This window comes from Budorcas taxicolor, chromosome 11 (assembly GCF_023091745.1).
Source record: "Budorcas taxicolor isolate Tak-1 chromosome 11, Takin1.1, whole genome shotgun sequence".
NCBI classification, from domain to species: domain Eukaryota; kingdom Metazoa; phylum Chordata; class Mammalia; order Artiodactyla; family Bovidae; genus Budorcas; species Budorcas taxicolor.
The window spans coordinates 119,972,258-119,987,604 of record NC_068920.1 but is presented as its reverse complement, the minus strand read 5'-3'; the positions used below and the strand labels follow the sequence as shown (position 1 = coordinate 119,987,604).

The 15,347-nt window shown below is 38.1% G+C and overlaps 1 protein-coding gene across 1 annotated transcript in view; it reads right to left on the bottom strand.

The window, feature by feature from the left end:
* Nucleotides 1-15,347, bottom strand: part of COMMD1 (copper metabolism domain containing 1) — a 172,325-nt gene that overhangs the window by 96,219 nt on the left and 60,759 nt on the right. Inside the window, exon 2 of the mRNA XM_052649247.1 lies at nt 9,954-10,235. Within this exon, the coding sequence (XP_052505207.1) occupies nt 9,954-10,235 (282 nt within the window). The remainder of the gene's footprint in view (nt 1-9,953; nt 10,236-15,347) is intronic.

Sequence of the window (15,347 nt, the reverse complement as noted above, 5' to 3'; positions counted from 1 at the left end):
TGTTTCTTACACTACTTATTTACTACTATTTTTTGTTTTCTGTCAGCTCCTTAAGAGAAGAGTTGTCCATATTGTTCACAGATATATCCTCAACACCTACAGAGTGCCTGATAGTAGATGCTTAGTAAAATAGTGAGTTATATGATTCGTTTATTCATTCAACAACTATTTCCTGAACATCACGTGTCAAGTAGCATCCTAGACTTTGAAAATTAGCAATGAACAAAACAGCAATAATCCTCATCCCTTTGCATGCTAATATGGAGTGCAGACAAGTATAATAGGTACAATAAAATATATAGCATGGTAGGCAGCAATAAGTGCCAAGAAGAAAAAATAAAGCAGAAAAGACTACTCGATGATGATCAAATGTAGATCAGTGGTTGTCTAGGAACTGTGCTGGAGAGAGAGAGATGGATTGTACAGGGGAAGAAGGAGACTTTCAAGGGATGAATAACCTGTTCTGTCACTTGACTGCCATGGTGGTTTCACAAGTATACATATACACCAGCCAAAATTAATCAAGTGGGATACTTCCAATAGATACACTGTACTGTATGGAAATTATAGCTCAATAAAGTTTTCAAAAATTAAAACAGAAAGTGAAGACTAAACTTTAGAGAGGTACTATTGAGAAGGTAAATTTTTTTAAATGACCTTAGAAAAATAAGTAAATGAAATAAAATTAAAAAGACCTCAGGAAAATGAAAAGACTAACTCTAGGATACTTAAATCAAGACCAGTCAAGAGAGAGAGATCAGCAAATGTGTAGACTCTAAAGAGGGAGCATGCTTAGCATCATCCATCAATCAGCAAGAAGGCCACTGGGTCTTGCTACAGTAGACTGGGCAAGGGAGAGAGCTATTAATCTGACTGTGATATGAAGGCCCTAAAGAGAGATGAACACATTAACTGACTTGGGCTTTAACAGAGTTACTGTTGACACACTGCCGTGTGTAGAGAATTGCCAAAGGCAGATGCAGAGAGTTCAGTTAGGAGGATGTTCCTACAATCTAGAAAAGAAGTTATGGTGATCTGAACAGAGTGGAGGGGAACAGTGAAGAGTAATCAAATTAAACCCAGCATGATCTGATGATGGACTAGATGTGGGCATGAGAGGAAAAGGATAGGAACTAGAGGAATAGAGGTAACACTGACTGAGATGATAAAAAATGAAGGAGGAACAAATAAGGGAGGCAACAGAGGAACTTAGTCTGAGGCATATTCAATTTTTTGATAGTCTTTCCACATTTAGAGTTCTCAAGTATGTCATAAGTATATACATGGAATTTAAGGAGAAATTCAGTTTGGAAATACAAATTTGTGAGTTGTTAAGGTATAGATGATATTTAAATCCATTAAACAAATAAGACCACCTAGGAAGTGTATTAGGAGAAGGCAATGGCACCCCACTCCAGTACTCTTGCCTGGAAAATCCCATGGACAGAGGAGCCGGGTGGGCTGTAATCCATGGGGTCGCGAACAGTCGGACATGACTGAGCGACTTCACTTTCACTTTTCACTTTCATGCATTGGAGAAGGAAATGGCAACCCACTCCACTATTCTTGCCTGGAGAATCCCAGGGACGGGGGAGCCTGGTGGGCTACCATCTCTGGGGTCACACAGAGTCGGACACGACTGAAGCAACTTAGCAGCAGCAGCAGCAGCAAGAAGTAGGTTGCAGATCGGGAAGGAAACTTAAGCTCAGGGACACTTCAACACTGAGAAGCTGGGGAAATAAGAAAGAACCAGCAAGAAAAATATGAAAAGGAGAAAAAAAAGACTAGAAATTAGAAGGAAAATTAGGCAACTATGGTGTTTCAGAAGACAAGTGTTTCAAAGAATAGAGAATTCAAGTATGTCAAATGTTGTTCATAAGTTTCAAAGGTTGTCACTCAAGACCAAAATAAATGCAAAAATATTATATAAATTTTTGAACAAAGTCTTCATTAAGAAAATCAAGTGTATTAACAGTAGACCAGTCTAATCTTTAACACATTAAAATATTAAATGCTACTTATTACTACATAATTCTTACATTAAAATACCCCAAAATGCCAACTTTTTAACTAGTAAATTATCGACTACTAAAAAGTTCTGGTTTTAATTGTTTCAAAACTAGATGATCACTTAAATTTTTCCCCCCATTGGCTATTACCTATTTTCTCTTCATTCTAATTAGAAATGCTAACAAAAGTTTTCTAGCATCTTTTTTCTTTTGTAAAACATTTCCTTCTGTACAAGGTATTTTTGCAAATAGCTAATTCAGAGTTAGCCAGAATTTGAATATTAAGTTTTGGGTCTCCATGTTTGTTTAACAAAAATGAACACAATAAAAATCACAACGGCTTTCAATGAGGACCAAATTTTTTACTCTATTTATTTTCTGTGTTGTTACAGACCTTGGGCACTGTCCTTCTACAAATTATATCTTGGAACTGTAAGTTTAGGACTACAACTTTAGAAAACAAACTAATATGAAATATATCTTAGAGCTACAAAAAGGGTTGACCTATTTAGAACTAAAGTTTAAATAAACCCAATATTTGAAACTTTATAAAAAATATAAAATGGAAAATTCCTCTATTAAAGAAAAGTATTCTAAATTGATTTAAAGCATCCTCAAGCTGTTAAATTTCATCAATCCACACTGACAAAGAGTGGTTTGTTAGATTAGTTTGACTAATTTCTCTGGAGGCTTTCCTTTATTACATTGTTAAAAGTGAAAATCCAACTTTAAAAACAAGAATTATCAGAAATAGGCCAAGCATTACAACTTGTATAACTAAATAAGATTATCCAAGCTATTGCAACGTGATCTCAAAATGGTGACCAAGTGTTAATTCTCTATATCCCATCCTTACAAATTTCCCCACATAATGATACATATACAGATAAGTGTATATATATGTATGTAAAAGAGAAAGGCATGAGGAAGAATGTGTTTTAAACTTTGCTTCTCCTGTGACACAAAGCAGGGAGTTGTGGTGGCTATGCTCAGGCTTAAGAGTCTACAATAATATGTAAGAGCGCTTGACATAAAACTGATTATTACTCAGGTTTTAGCAGGTTCTTGCTCCTTACCAGACAGAATTAAACAAGGAGATCAGTGTACATTGTTTTAGAAGGAATTGTGCAAATTAAAAATAAGTGATTACTTTCTTTGAGATTAGATATTTACCTATGTTTCAGACAAAATACTGGCCTTTTAATCCAGAGCCAAATCTGTCTTGATCCAAGAAATAAGAGCATGGTTATTATTGTTTGGGCTTCCTGGTGGCTCAGACGGTAAAGAATCCGTGTGCAATGCAGGAGACCCAAGTTTGATTCCTGAGTTGGGAAGATCTCTTGGAGAAGGGACTGGCTCCCCAATCCGGTATTCTTGTCTGGAGAATTCCATGAACAGAGGAGCCGGGGGCTACAGTCCCTGGGGTCTGACATGACTGAGCAACTTTCACTGATACTCACTCACCATTGTATATAATCTCTTGATATCGCATATGTTATCTAACTTCTCTAACTGCTTGAAAATGACAGGACTGCACATCTGATGAGACCGGCAGAAAAAAAAAAACCAGTAAAGGTAGACTCTACTTCTTCCCTATGTTGGCTAAAAATCTAGCCCAAAACTAGAGTGCTTGATACACTAAAACTCTGTCTAGAAAAGGAAACAACAGTAGCCATTTTTTTTAAATAACAAGAAAGAAACAGAGCTTTATACTTCAGGATCTCTACAGGTGGGGAATTTCTAAATACTTGAGAAAAAACAATTTAGCAGAGGAAAGAAGAAATAACTTACTACTGGATGGTTTAGCATGGAAGTCGTGGCAAAATATTTCCTCACAAAATGTCTTACTGGTCTTGAAAAAGAGGAAGTTACAAAAGAAAAACTAACATGTCTTTATAAAAAGTCAAAATTGAGGCTCAAAAGAGAGAAATAACTATATACGAGACTCTACTAAGCATATAAACGATCCCCCCCCACCGCCCCCGCCAAAGAACATTACTGTTTAAAAAAAGAAAAACATTCTATGAGAAATTCTATTTCAGTTCCAGGAAAGACAAACACAACAGTGGTTCTGACGAAGTAAGCAAAACAATGAAACTTTCCTAAATATACATGCCAGTCCTCAAGGCTTAGGTCTCTCTATGATTTATGATAAAATAAGAAAGGATATCAATTATACAAGTAAAGCACTGATGTTCTTCCCTTTGGACATGAAATGTTCACCTCAAAGTTTTCTGCGTACTTTTTTATGACTCAATTCATGTTTTAGTCCTGCAAAAATTTTATTTCTGTTGAAGAAAAGCATTTACTGTAAGAAAAGTAATTAGGTTACTAGTGCATAGTCATTTTCTCTGGTTTTGCATACTTCCATAAATATTTACTTCCTTAGTAACTTCTCTGTTACTTTGGCTTCCTCATACTTAAAAGGTATTATATATTGCCGTTAACAAAAAAAAAAAAAGAGGTAATACATGCACTTGGCTGCCAACTGTCAAATGTACTTCTTGGACCAAAGAAAGAAGTAATGCAGACAAACTGGGTAGGACAGAGAAACTTAAGCAGGGAGTTGTGGGGGGGGGGACCCAAAAACCTACCACCACCACATCTAGTACCTGAATAAATAGTCCTCAGTCAGTTCAGTTGCTCAGTCATGTCCAGCTCTTTGCAGCCGGAGCACACCAGGATTCCTTGTCCATCACCAACTCCCACAGCTTGCTCAAACTCTATGTCCATCAAGTCAGTAATGCCATCCAACTATTTCATCCTCTGTCGTCCCCTTCTTCTCCTGCCTTCAGTCTTTCCCAGCATCAGGGTCTTTTCCAATGAGTCAGTTCTTCGCATCAGGTGGCCAAAGTATTGGAGTTTCAGCTTCAGCATCAGTCCTTCCAATGAATACTCAGGACTGACTTCCTTTAGGATAGACTGGTTGGATCTCCTTGCTGTCCAAGGGACTCTCAGGAGTCTTCTCCAACACCACAGTTTGGAAGAATCAGGTTTTTTGGCGCTCAGCTTTCTCTATGGTCCAACTCTCACATCCACATGTGACTACTGGAAAAATCATAGCTTTGACTAGACAGACTTTTGTTGGTAAAGTAATGTCTCTGCTTTTTAATATGCTATCCAGGTTTGTCATAGCTTTTCTTCCATGAAGCAAGCGTCTTTTAATTTCATGGCTGCAGTCACCATCTGCAATAAAGTCTGTCACTGTTTCCATTGTTTCCCCATCTATTTGCCATGAAGTGATGGGACCAGATGCCATGATCTTTGTTTTCTGAATGTTGAGTTTTAAGCCAGGTTTTTCAGTCTCCTCTCACTTTCATCAAGAGGCTCTTTAGCTCCTCTTCACTTTCTGCCATCTGCATATCTGAGGTTATTGATATTTCTCCTGGCAATCTTGATTCCAGCTTGTGCTCCATCCATTTAGCATGATGTACCCAGCATTTAGCATGATGTACTCTGTATATAAGTTAAATAAGCACAGTGACAATATACAGCCTTGACATACTCCTTTCCCAATTTGGAACCAGTTTGTTGTCCCATGTCCTGTTCTAACTGTTGCTTCTTGACCTCCATACAGATTTCTCAGGAGCCAGGTCAGGTAGTCTGATATTCCCATCTCTTGAAGAATTTTCCACAGTTTGTTGTGATCCACACAGTCGAAGGCTTTAGTGTAGTCAATAAAGCAGAAGATGTTTTTCTGAAACTCTCTTGCTTGTTCTATGATCCAATAGATGTTTGATCTCTGGTTCCTCTGCCTTTTCTAAATAGTCCTCAAACACTTCACAAATTATGGCAAGTAGAACTAACAGGCCAACATCATTCTCACTGTAAAAATTTAATGCCAAGCTCTGTTAACATTTTAAATCAGAGTATTTTGCTACCTTTAACACAGTGGTTCTCAATCCTAGATGAATACTGAAATCACCAGTTTTAGTTGGCTTTTTTTTTGTTTGTTTGTATTTTGGCCACACTAAAGGGCATGCAGGATTTTAGTTTCCTGACGAAGGATCAAACCTGTAACCCCTGCAGTGGAGTCTTAACCACTGGATGGCCTGGAAAGTCACCACTCTTTTTTTGAAATCACCAATTTTAAAGAACACTGATGCCCAGGTCCCATTCCCACAGATTCTTCTCTTTTTTATTTTTATTTTTAAATTTATTACATTTTTGGCTGTGCTGGGTCTTTGTTGCTGCGCGGACTTTTCTCTAGTTGAGACTAGCGAGGCTACTCTCTGGTTGCAATATACGGCGTTCTCGATGTAGTGGCTTCTGTTGATGTGGAGCACAGGTTCTAGGCATGCAGGCTTCAGCAACTGTGGCATGTGGGCTCGGCAGTTGAGGCCCCTCGGCTCTAGAGAACAGGCTCAGTAATTGTGGCCCACAGGCTTAGGTGTTCCACGGCATGTGCGATCTTCCTAGATCAGGGATCAAACCTGTGCCTTCTGCATTGGCAGGCAGATTCTTTATTACTGAGCCACCGGGGAAGCCTTCCACAGATTCTTATTTAATTAGTGTGAAATATGTCCAGGGCATGAAAACTGTTAAAGATCCAAAACTCATTCTTATACGCAGCATTGAACAAGAACCACTGATTTAAAATGGCACAAAATGAACACAGTGATTTAGTTGATTGAGATATATGAACAGACATACACACCAGAGTTCAGAAAAGTTGATCATTCTTCTTAGAAGCAACCTCTTAATACCCTAGCATCATTAATTCTCTAACAAACTCATCCAGTGACAGTACTGTGAAAATAAATTTGCCTTTGTTGCCTATGTATGTTCTAAAAATTGGTAACTTGACTTAGTAGAGTATGTCATAAATAACATTCACCTAGAAGCTGACAGAAGTACTAACCAAGGATCCAGGTCTCACAAAAACATTTCCGGTAGGATCTGGGTTGTATATTTTACCACCAGTCTAGTTTCTATTACAGTTTACTTTTTTCTTTACACCTTTTCTTGGTTTAAGAATATATTTGCAATCAAAGAATTTTTGTGGGTTTAAGTACATATTCAATCATTTGCATAGTGATCATTTTCTTTACAACTTTGAAGTATAAATAATGTACAATAAACTGCATATCTAAAGTATGCAATTTCATAAGTTTGATATACATATATGTCCATAAAACTGCTGTCACAATGAACATAAACATTTCTACCACACTTAAAAATTTTCATGCACCCCTCTGTAATCTAGGCCTTCCCTGGTAGCTCAGACAGTAAAGCGTCTGCCCACAATGCGGGAGATCGGGGTTTGATCCCTGGGTCGGGAAGATACTCTAGAGAAGGAAATGGCAACCCACTCTAGTACTCTTACCTGGAAAATCCCATGGATGGAGGAGCCTGGTAGGCTACAGTCTATGGGGTCACCAAGAGTCGGACATGACTGAGCGACTTCACTTTTCTGTAATCTAACTTCATCCCTCTCTCTATTCTTAGGCCTAGGCAGCTGCTTCCTGTCACTATAGGTTACTTTGCATTTTCTAGGATTTTATATGAGTAGAATCATACATTATGCTTAAAAAAAAAACTTTTCATTCGACTTATTTCACTCAGCAAATGATTTTGAGATTCAACCATTTTGTTGTGCATATCAAAAGTTCTTTCCCTCTTACTGCTCAGTGATATTCCTATCAATGCTCTTGATTACCACATTGTATACCTAACATATTTTCTTGGCACAGACTATTGTGAGAAGCTAAAAAGCTCCTCAATGTAGGTGTCAATGATTTTTGGAAAAACTAGGTCTGGTGATCCCCATTTTAATTCTCACTTTACCATTTAGCAGCTGTGTCTGAAGCAAGTCACTTATCTGTCTCGTATACCTTCTCTAGAAAATGGGCATATATGTCACTTCATCTATGTAATTTACCTTAGACGAGTGCTTAAAGACTCTCTGACTTCTAGGACCTATTGATTCTATTGAAATAGGTGAACCTTCTAGAAAAACAGCAATGCTCATTTATTTACATACTGCCTGTGGCTGCTTCTGAGCTGCAGCAAGAAAGATGAGTACTTGTGACAGAAACTATATAGCTGTCAAGCCTAAAATATCTGTCCTCTTAAAAAAAAAAGCTTACCAACTTATTCTAAGTAATCATGAAATGTTCCTGAAGCTAGCTAAAAAACATCTGTAGTGATGTTTAGAATTACTGATTGACAAAAAACCATTTCACTATTTTTTAAGAAGTTTTTTTTAATTACTTTAGCTAACAAAATGAAAGGAAAATCATAGGAACTCAAAAATAGATTTTTAAAATCCCTGTGTCAGTATCTAGTAAGTTCAGATGGCATATAAAATCAAAAGGCACATTATAAACCCTAGCTTAAAAAATACTAGGAAAATATCAAGTTAAAGGAACACTATAATAGTTTTCTTCCCAGGTGGCACTTAGTGGTAAAGAACCCGCCTGCTAATCAGAAGAGGTTAAGAGACGCAGGTTTGATCCCTGGGTTGCGAAGATCCCCTAGAGGAGGGCATGGCTACCCACTCCAGTATTCTTGCCTGGAGAATCCCATGGGCAGAGAAGCCTGGTGGGCTACCAGGGTGGCAAAGAATCGGACACAACTGAAGTGACTTATTAGCACAGCACATGGTTTTCTAGGAAAGTCAAAGCAAATACATATGTTTGCATCTTCTTGCCCAAATAACAAATACTAGAAGACAAAATGAAATAATCACTACTGCCAGAATAAAAAATGAATAGCCTATACAAATGGCTAGTGAAACTGAAATATCCAAGAATACTTTCTGCACCTTTTTAAATGTCTGATTTTTGGTCTAGGAATAATTGGAGTGGTTAAGAAAACGGACTTTAGGATCAGAGAAACCAAAGTCACAAAGGCTTGAAAATAAAGGAATAAAAGGACCTCAAAATAAATTTTGCAAAAGTACAATTTTTAAAAAGGGATTATCTTTTAAATTACAATTAAAAAGTCATTAGGGAACTACAAATACTGAACAATCCTAAGAAACTCAAGAAGGGAATATGTGAGGAAATCTGCCAGCTAAAAAAATGTTCTCCTTATTAGAAGAAAAGAAATACATTTCTATTATAGCATGTAACAGAACCACTTATTTGATTATTTACATGGAAATAAATCTAATTAGCTAATTCGGTGATCTGGGTTTTCTCTTCTTAATTACAAGTTGCTGCTTTTTTCCCCACAAAAGACATATACCAGGTCATTAAAAGTCTGATCTGGCAGTCACCTGACTGCCAGTTCAAACTGACTTCAAGAAAAGCCATGTGGATGTCTGCCATAATGCCACTGGAAAATGAAAGGAAAGCAGTGAGTGAGTGAGTGAGAGTCGCTCAGTCATGTCCGACTCTTTGTGATCCCATGGACTGGAGCCCACCAGGCTCCTTTGTCCATGGAATTCTCCAGGCAAGAGTACTGGAGTGGGTTGCCATTTCCTTCTCCATCACAAGGAAAGCAGTACTGTTTTGTAAATAATCAGTATCAATTTAAAATTATTTGTAGGCTCAGGGACAGAAATAGCACATACTCAGGGTCTTTAGGACAATACTGTAATTAAAATACATGGCCTCTTCTACCTGAATGCCTATAAAGATGAGTTTTGTGAGTTAGTTTTGTTCTGTGTTGTTTACTCTTAATTTCTGGTCTTTATCATCTTTATCATTGCCTTGGATTTTCTGAATACGGACACCTAACCAAAAGGGAGCAGTGGCCAACTTCTCTCCTTTGAGATAGCTATACCAGAGGCTGGTGGCTTTAACACTCAATCCACAATTGAGAATATCCACATTTTCAGATGATTTCTATCTCTGAAAAAGGATTCTAAAAAGAAGAATCTTTTCCTATTATTATCTCTGCAAACAAAGAGTGTAAAATAAATTGTTCTGAATGTATGGCTAATATATAATAGAAAATATAGTGTACAAAGGGAAATTGATCGAAGTTTGAACTCACCTGTCCACTTCTCCCTATTTCCAGCTCCATGATGGCAACAGGAGTATGTATTTGAGCTGAGTGTCTTGACTGCGATTTGCCATCAACTCTCCAGCTCAAGCCCCGAAGCCCTCTGTCCCAGCAGCTCTGGTTCATAAGACTCTCTCGGATTTTTGTCTTGTGGCTCTTCCAGAACTTGGAAATGACAGCAGCTTGCTCAGATGTGATCCCTCCTTGCTTTTTGGTTTGAGCAGTCAAAAATGCCTCTAGCTGGTTGAAATCCATGTCTGCAGATGCAATAGACTAAAGACAGAAAAAGGAATAAATTTGAATTTGGTAGGTAACTAGGAAAAGATAGTTTCTTAACTACAGATCCCACTTTTAAATGATTCTTAATCACTGAAAAAGCTTTCAAAGAGGGTCATCAAGGCCTTCCCTGGCAGTCCAGTGGTTGAGAGTCAGGGGACACAGATTCAATCCCTGGTTCGGAAGGATCCCACATGCTATGGAGCAACTAAGCCTGCTGCAGCACAATAACTGAGCCAGCACTCCAGAGTCTGTGAGCTATAACTACTGGAACCATGCCCCACAACTACTGAAGCCCACAGGCCCTAGGGCCCGTGCTCCACAACAAGAGAAGCCATCACGATGAGAAGGCCATGCACTCCAACTAGAGAGCAGTCCATGCTGGATGCAACTAGACAAAGCCCATGCACAGCAATGAAGACCTAGCACAGCCAAATAAATAAATCTTTTTTAAAGGTCATCAAAAGACCCACAGAGATGTTATGGGGAGGGAGGTGGGAGGGGGGTTCATGTTTGGGAACACATGTAAGAATTAAAGATTTTAAAATTAAAAAAAAAATAAATAAATAAAGGTCATCAAAAGACAGTAATGAGAATAAGCTCTTCATAAGTACAAAAATATTCCCTTTGAAAATACTGAATATCAGAAAAGCTACTGTTAAAAATTTCACATTGGGAATTCCCTGGTGGTCCAGTAGACAGGACTCCATGCTCTCACTGCTGAGGATCCAGGTTCAATCCCTGGTTGGGGAACAAAGATCTCAGAAGCCATAAGCCGTGGCCAAAAGAAAAAAAAAAATCCATGTCACTCAAATTCTCTATTAATAACTATAATCTGTAAATATCCAGTTCTATGATGAGAAAATAATAAAAATATAAAAATAAAATAATAAAATGAGAGTAAAATGAATTAGTGCTCTGATGAAATCTTACAGAATTTCACAGTGCCTTATAGCCAGGCTTGGTTTGATATACTATAAATGTGTGATGCCTTTTCCATAAGAAGTACTAAGTAAATTTTGTTAATGTATCATTTTAGATTTGTAGCCTATCTTCAACCAAATAGTTCACATTCAATAATACTACTCTAAAGTATACTACATTATGCTTTTCCATAAATTTTCAAACCTTAACTGCCACTGCTGTTCTGAGAAGAATAAGCAGCTAAACTGAAGTGGGAAATCATCAAAGGGCTCAGGCAATGGAGCCTTGGATAGGACAGTGATGTTTAATACTTCATCTCAGAACAAGCTTTCCCCTGCCTGACCAAGAGTTCCAAACCAAAATACAATACCTCCTTTCTCTGGGCACAATGACTGACCCAAATTAATCTCCCAATTTAGAGTAGGTGGAGAAGTGGTCTTGCCGCTTGGGTGTGATGGTACCAGAAGAATATGAGGCTAGATGGTTGCAAACAGTCATCTTTGATTTTCTAGCAAAATATCTGACTGCAAAAAAAGATGAAAATGGATTCTAATGGCGTGATATTCCTGTTCTGTAATCCCCAAGGCCCTGGTCCCTACAGACCTCTCTTCAACTCCATGTTATCTCAGCATCTTTTCCACCTGTAGACACCAAAAAAATCCCATTTACTATTCAAAATAGTTTAAGATGTATAGCTATCATTTGGAAGCAAAAGTTCTACCTAAACTTAAGCATTAGAACAGAGGAATGTAAAGGTAGGTAGTGTACACATAGAATATAGGCAGAATGGGTGGAACAGAGGCTGAAAGACAAACATGTTGTCTTTCATTCTTCTATTAATATAAAAATTGTACAATAAATGTTAGAACATACATTAAAGGCATTTCTCACAACAATTCAACATACATTTACTGAATATCTGCCTATTTACCAGGTGTAAGGATCCAAAATTTCTGCCTATGTGACTCAACAGAAACATTAACTTGTATAATATACTATAATTAAATAAATTATTTCCACTGGCACTTTGCATCACAATATCACAGCACAACACAGGTGATGTGTATCATTCTTTTCCTCAAAGCATATCAAGAAATCTACTCTGATTTAACTTCACTTGTGACGAAGTTATTTTGATTGGATTCCAATCAATAATACCTTGAACTGGAATCGATTCACCTAAAAAAATGCGTTACCATCTCTATAACATAGTTTTCTTTTTTTTTTTTTTGCCCAAACAGTGTGTCCTGCAGAATGTAGTTTGCCTACCCCTGCTCAAGAACATGCTACAAAAAAAACTGACACATGTCGCACATGACTTGGCAGTGTCCCATCTAAGATCATGTGGAAAGAAAACCTGTTTATAATTACTTAGACCTAGAAACTACTCTTTTACTTTTTGCATTACAAAAAAGTATTTTTTGCACAGTTTTAGTAAGTTCTGAATTTTCCAGGGACGCAACTAACATAGCTTGTACTTTGGTTTGGTCAGAACTTTATAAACAGGCTATTGAGCATTTTACAAAATCTCATTACCAGAGGCAATACCATTCGTATTTTTATAGCTAAACTACCAAACCATATTATCTGTCTGCACTTATTGCTGCACATTCACAACGATGCTACATATACCTACAAGTATTTAATTCATTATATGTTCTAATTCAGTAATGCTTCAACATTTACTTTTTTTTTTTTTACTGCACCACATGGCATGCAGGACCTTAGTTCCTGACCAAGGATTGAAACTGTGCAATGGAAGCAAAGTCTTAGTGGAAGCAAAAGTTCCTCAACATTCACATTTTTAAATATACATTTTAAATTACTTCACTTTTTCATTTTCCTCATAACTTTACATTATACTCATGACACCATACTGATTAGAAATTATGCATATTAACTTTATTATATGTGAATTATAATTACATATGTATTTCATTTAAGGTTAAAAAGAACTCTACAGTCAGGTCACTCAAGATGGCTGTTCTCTTGTTCTCTGTATATCCCCTGCCTAACAGCACCTGCTTTACTCACAAGGCTGACCTTACAAACTTGTCCTAGGCTCCAGCAAGTGGCTCTTTTCATCAAAAGGTTGATGAGGGGTGTGGGCCTCTGATTTCCCTGGTAACTACTGAGCCAATCTGACGTAATTCCCCCTACAATTGGCAATCTTCTCTTCCATATGGACATGAATAAGTGACTAAACTATCCCTTCCACCAAGGAGTGAAACCTGCCACCATGTCCGCCCTACCGTCTGCTGCACATGGTGGGGTGTTGCTCCAGGACCTTATTTCAGATGTGTAAGCTCCCTCATCCATTAAACCAAGAAGCAAGAGTTAGAACCAGATATGGAACAACGGACTGGTTCAAAATAGGGAAAGGAGTACATGAAGGCTGTATAATGTCACCCTGCTTATTTAATTCATATGCAGAGCACATAATTAGAAATGCTGGGCTGGATGAAGCTCAAGCTGAAATCAAGATTGCCGGGAGAAATAACAATAACCTCAGATAAGCAGATGACACCATCCTAATGGCAAAAAGTGAAGAGGAACTAAAGAGCCTCTTGATGAAGGTGAAAGAGGAGAGTAGAAAAGTTGGCTAAAAAAAGCAACCTAAACTAGTAATAAAGAAAATGTAAACTAATGTATGGATGTGAGAGTTGGACCATAAAGAAAGCTGAGCATCAAAGAATTAATGCTTTTGAAATGTGTTGGAGAAGACTCTTGAGAGTCCCTTGGACTGCAAGGAGATCAAACCAGTCAATCTGAAAGGAAATCAATCCTAAATATTCACTGGAAGGACTGATGTTGAAGCTGAAGCTCCAATACTTTGGCCACCTGATGCGAAGAACTGACTCATTAGAAAAGACCCTGATGCTGGGAAGGACTGAAGGCAGGAGGAGAAGGGGATGACAGAGGATGAAATAGTTGGATGGCATCACCGACTCGATGGACATGAGTTTGAGCAAGTTTCAGGAGCTGGTGATGGACAGGGAGGCCTGGCATGCTGCAGTCCATGGGGTCACAAACAGTCAGACACAACTGAGTTGACTGAAGTGAACTGAACTGAGACTAATAGCACTTCCCATCCACTAAACTGTCAAAAAGTAAACTACTCCACACACTAAATGTTGTTTCTTCACTTTATTGACAACTCTCATATACTGTTGTGGGAATAGAACATTTTCAAAGAGCAATTTTGTATTCAGTTCAGTTCAGTTGCTCAGTCCTGTCCCACTCTTTGCAACCCCATGGACTGCAGCACGCCAGGCCTCCCTGTCCATCACCAGCTCCTGAAACTTGCTCAAACTCATGTCCATCAAGTCGGTGATGCCATCCAACCATCTCATCCTCTGTTGTCCCCTTCTCCTCCCACCTTCAATCTTTCCCAGCATCAAGGTCTTTTCCAATGAGTCGGTTCTTTGCATCAAGTGGCCAAAGTATTGGAGTTTCAGCTTCAACATCAGTCCTTCCAAAGAATATTCAGGACTGATTTCCTTTAGGATTGACTAGTTGGATTTCCTTGCAGTCCAAGGGATTCTCAAGAGTCTTCTCCAACACCACATTTCAAAAGCATTAATACTTTGGTGCTCAGCTTTCTTTATAGTCCAACTCTCACATCCATACTTGAATACTGGAAAAACCATAGCTTTGACTAGACGGACCTTTGTTTGTCATGTCATGTCTCTGCTTTTTCATATGCTGTCTAGGTTGGTCATAGCTGTTCTTCCAAGAAGCAAGTGTCTTTTAATTTCATGGCTGCAGTCACCATCTGCAGTGATTTTGGAGCCCCCCAAAATAAAGTCTGTCACTGTTTCCATTGCTTCCCCATCTATTTGCCATGAAGTGATGGGACCTGATGCCATGATCTTAGTTTTCTGAATGTTGAGTTTTAAGCCAATTTTTTCACTCTCCTCTTTCACTTTCATCAAGAGACTTTATGTCTTCTTCACTTTCTGTCATAAGGGTGGTATCACCTGTTTATCTGAGGTTATTGATATTTCTTCCAGCAATCTTGATTCCAGCTTGTTCTTCATCCATCCCAGCACTTCACATGATGTACACTGCATATAAGCTAAATAAGCAGGGTGACAATATACAGCCTTGACGTACTCCTTTTCCTATTTGGAACCAGTCTGTTGTTCCATGTCCAGTTCTAACTGTTGCTTCCTGACCTGCATA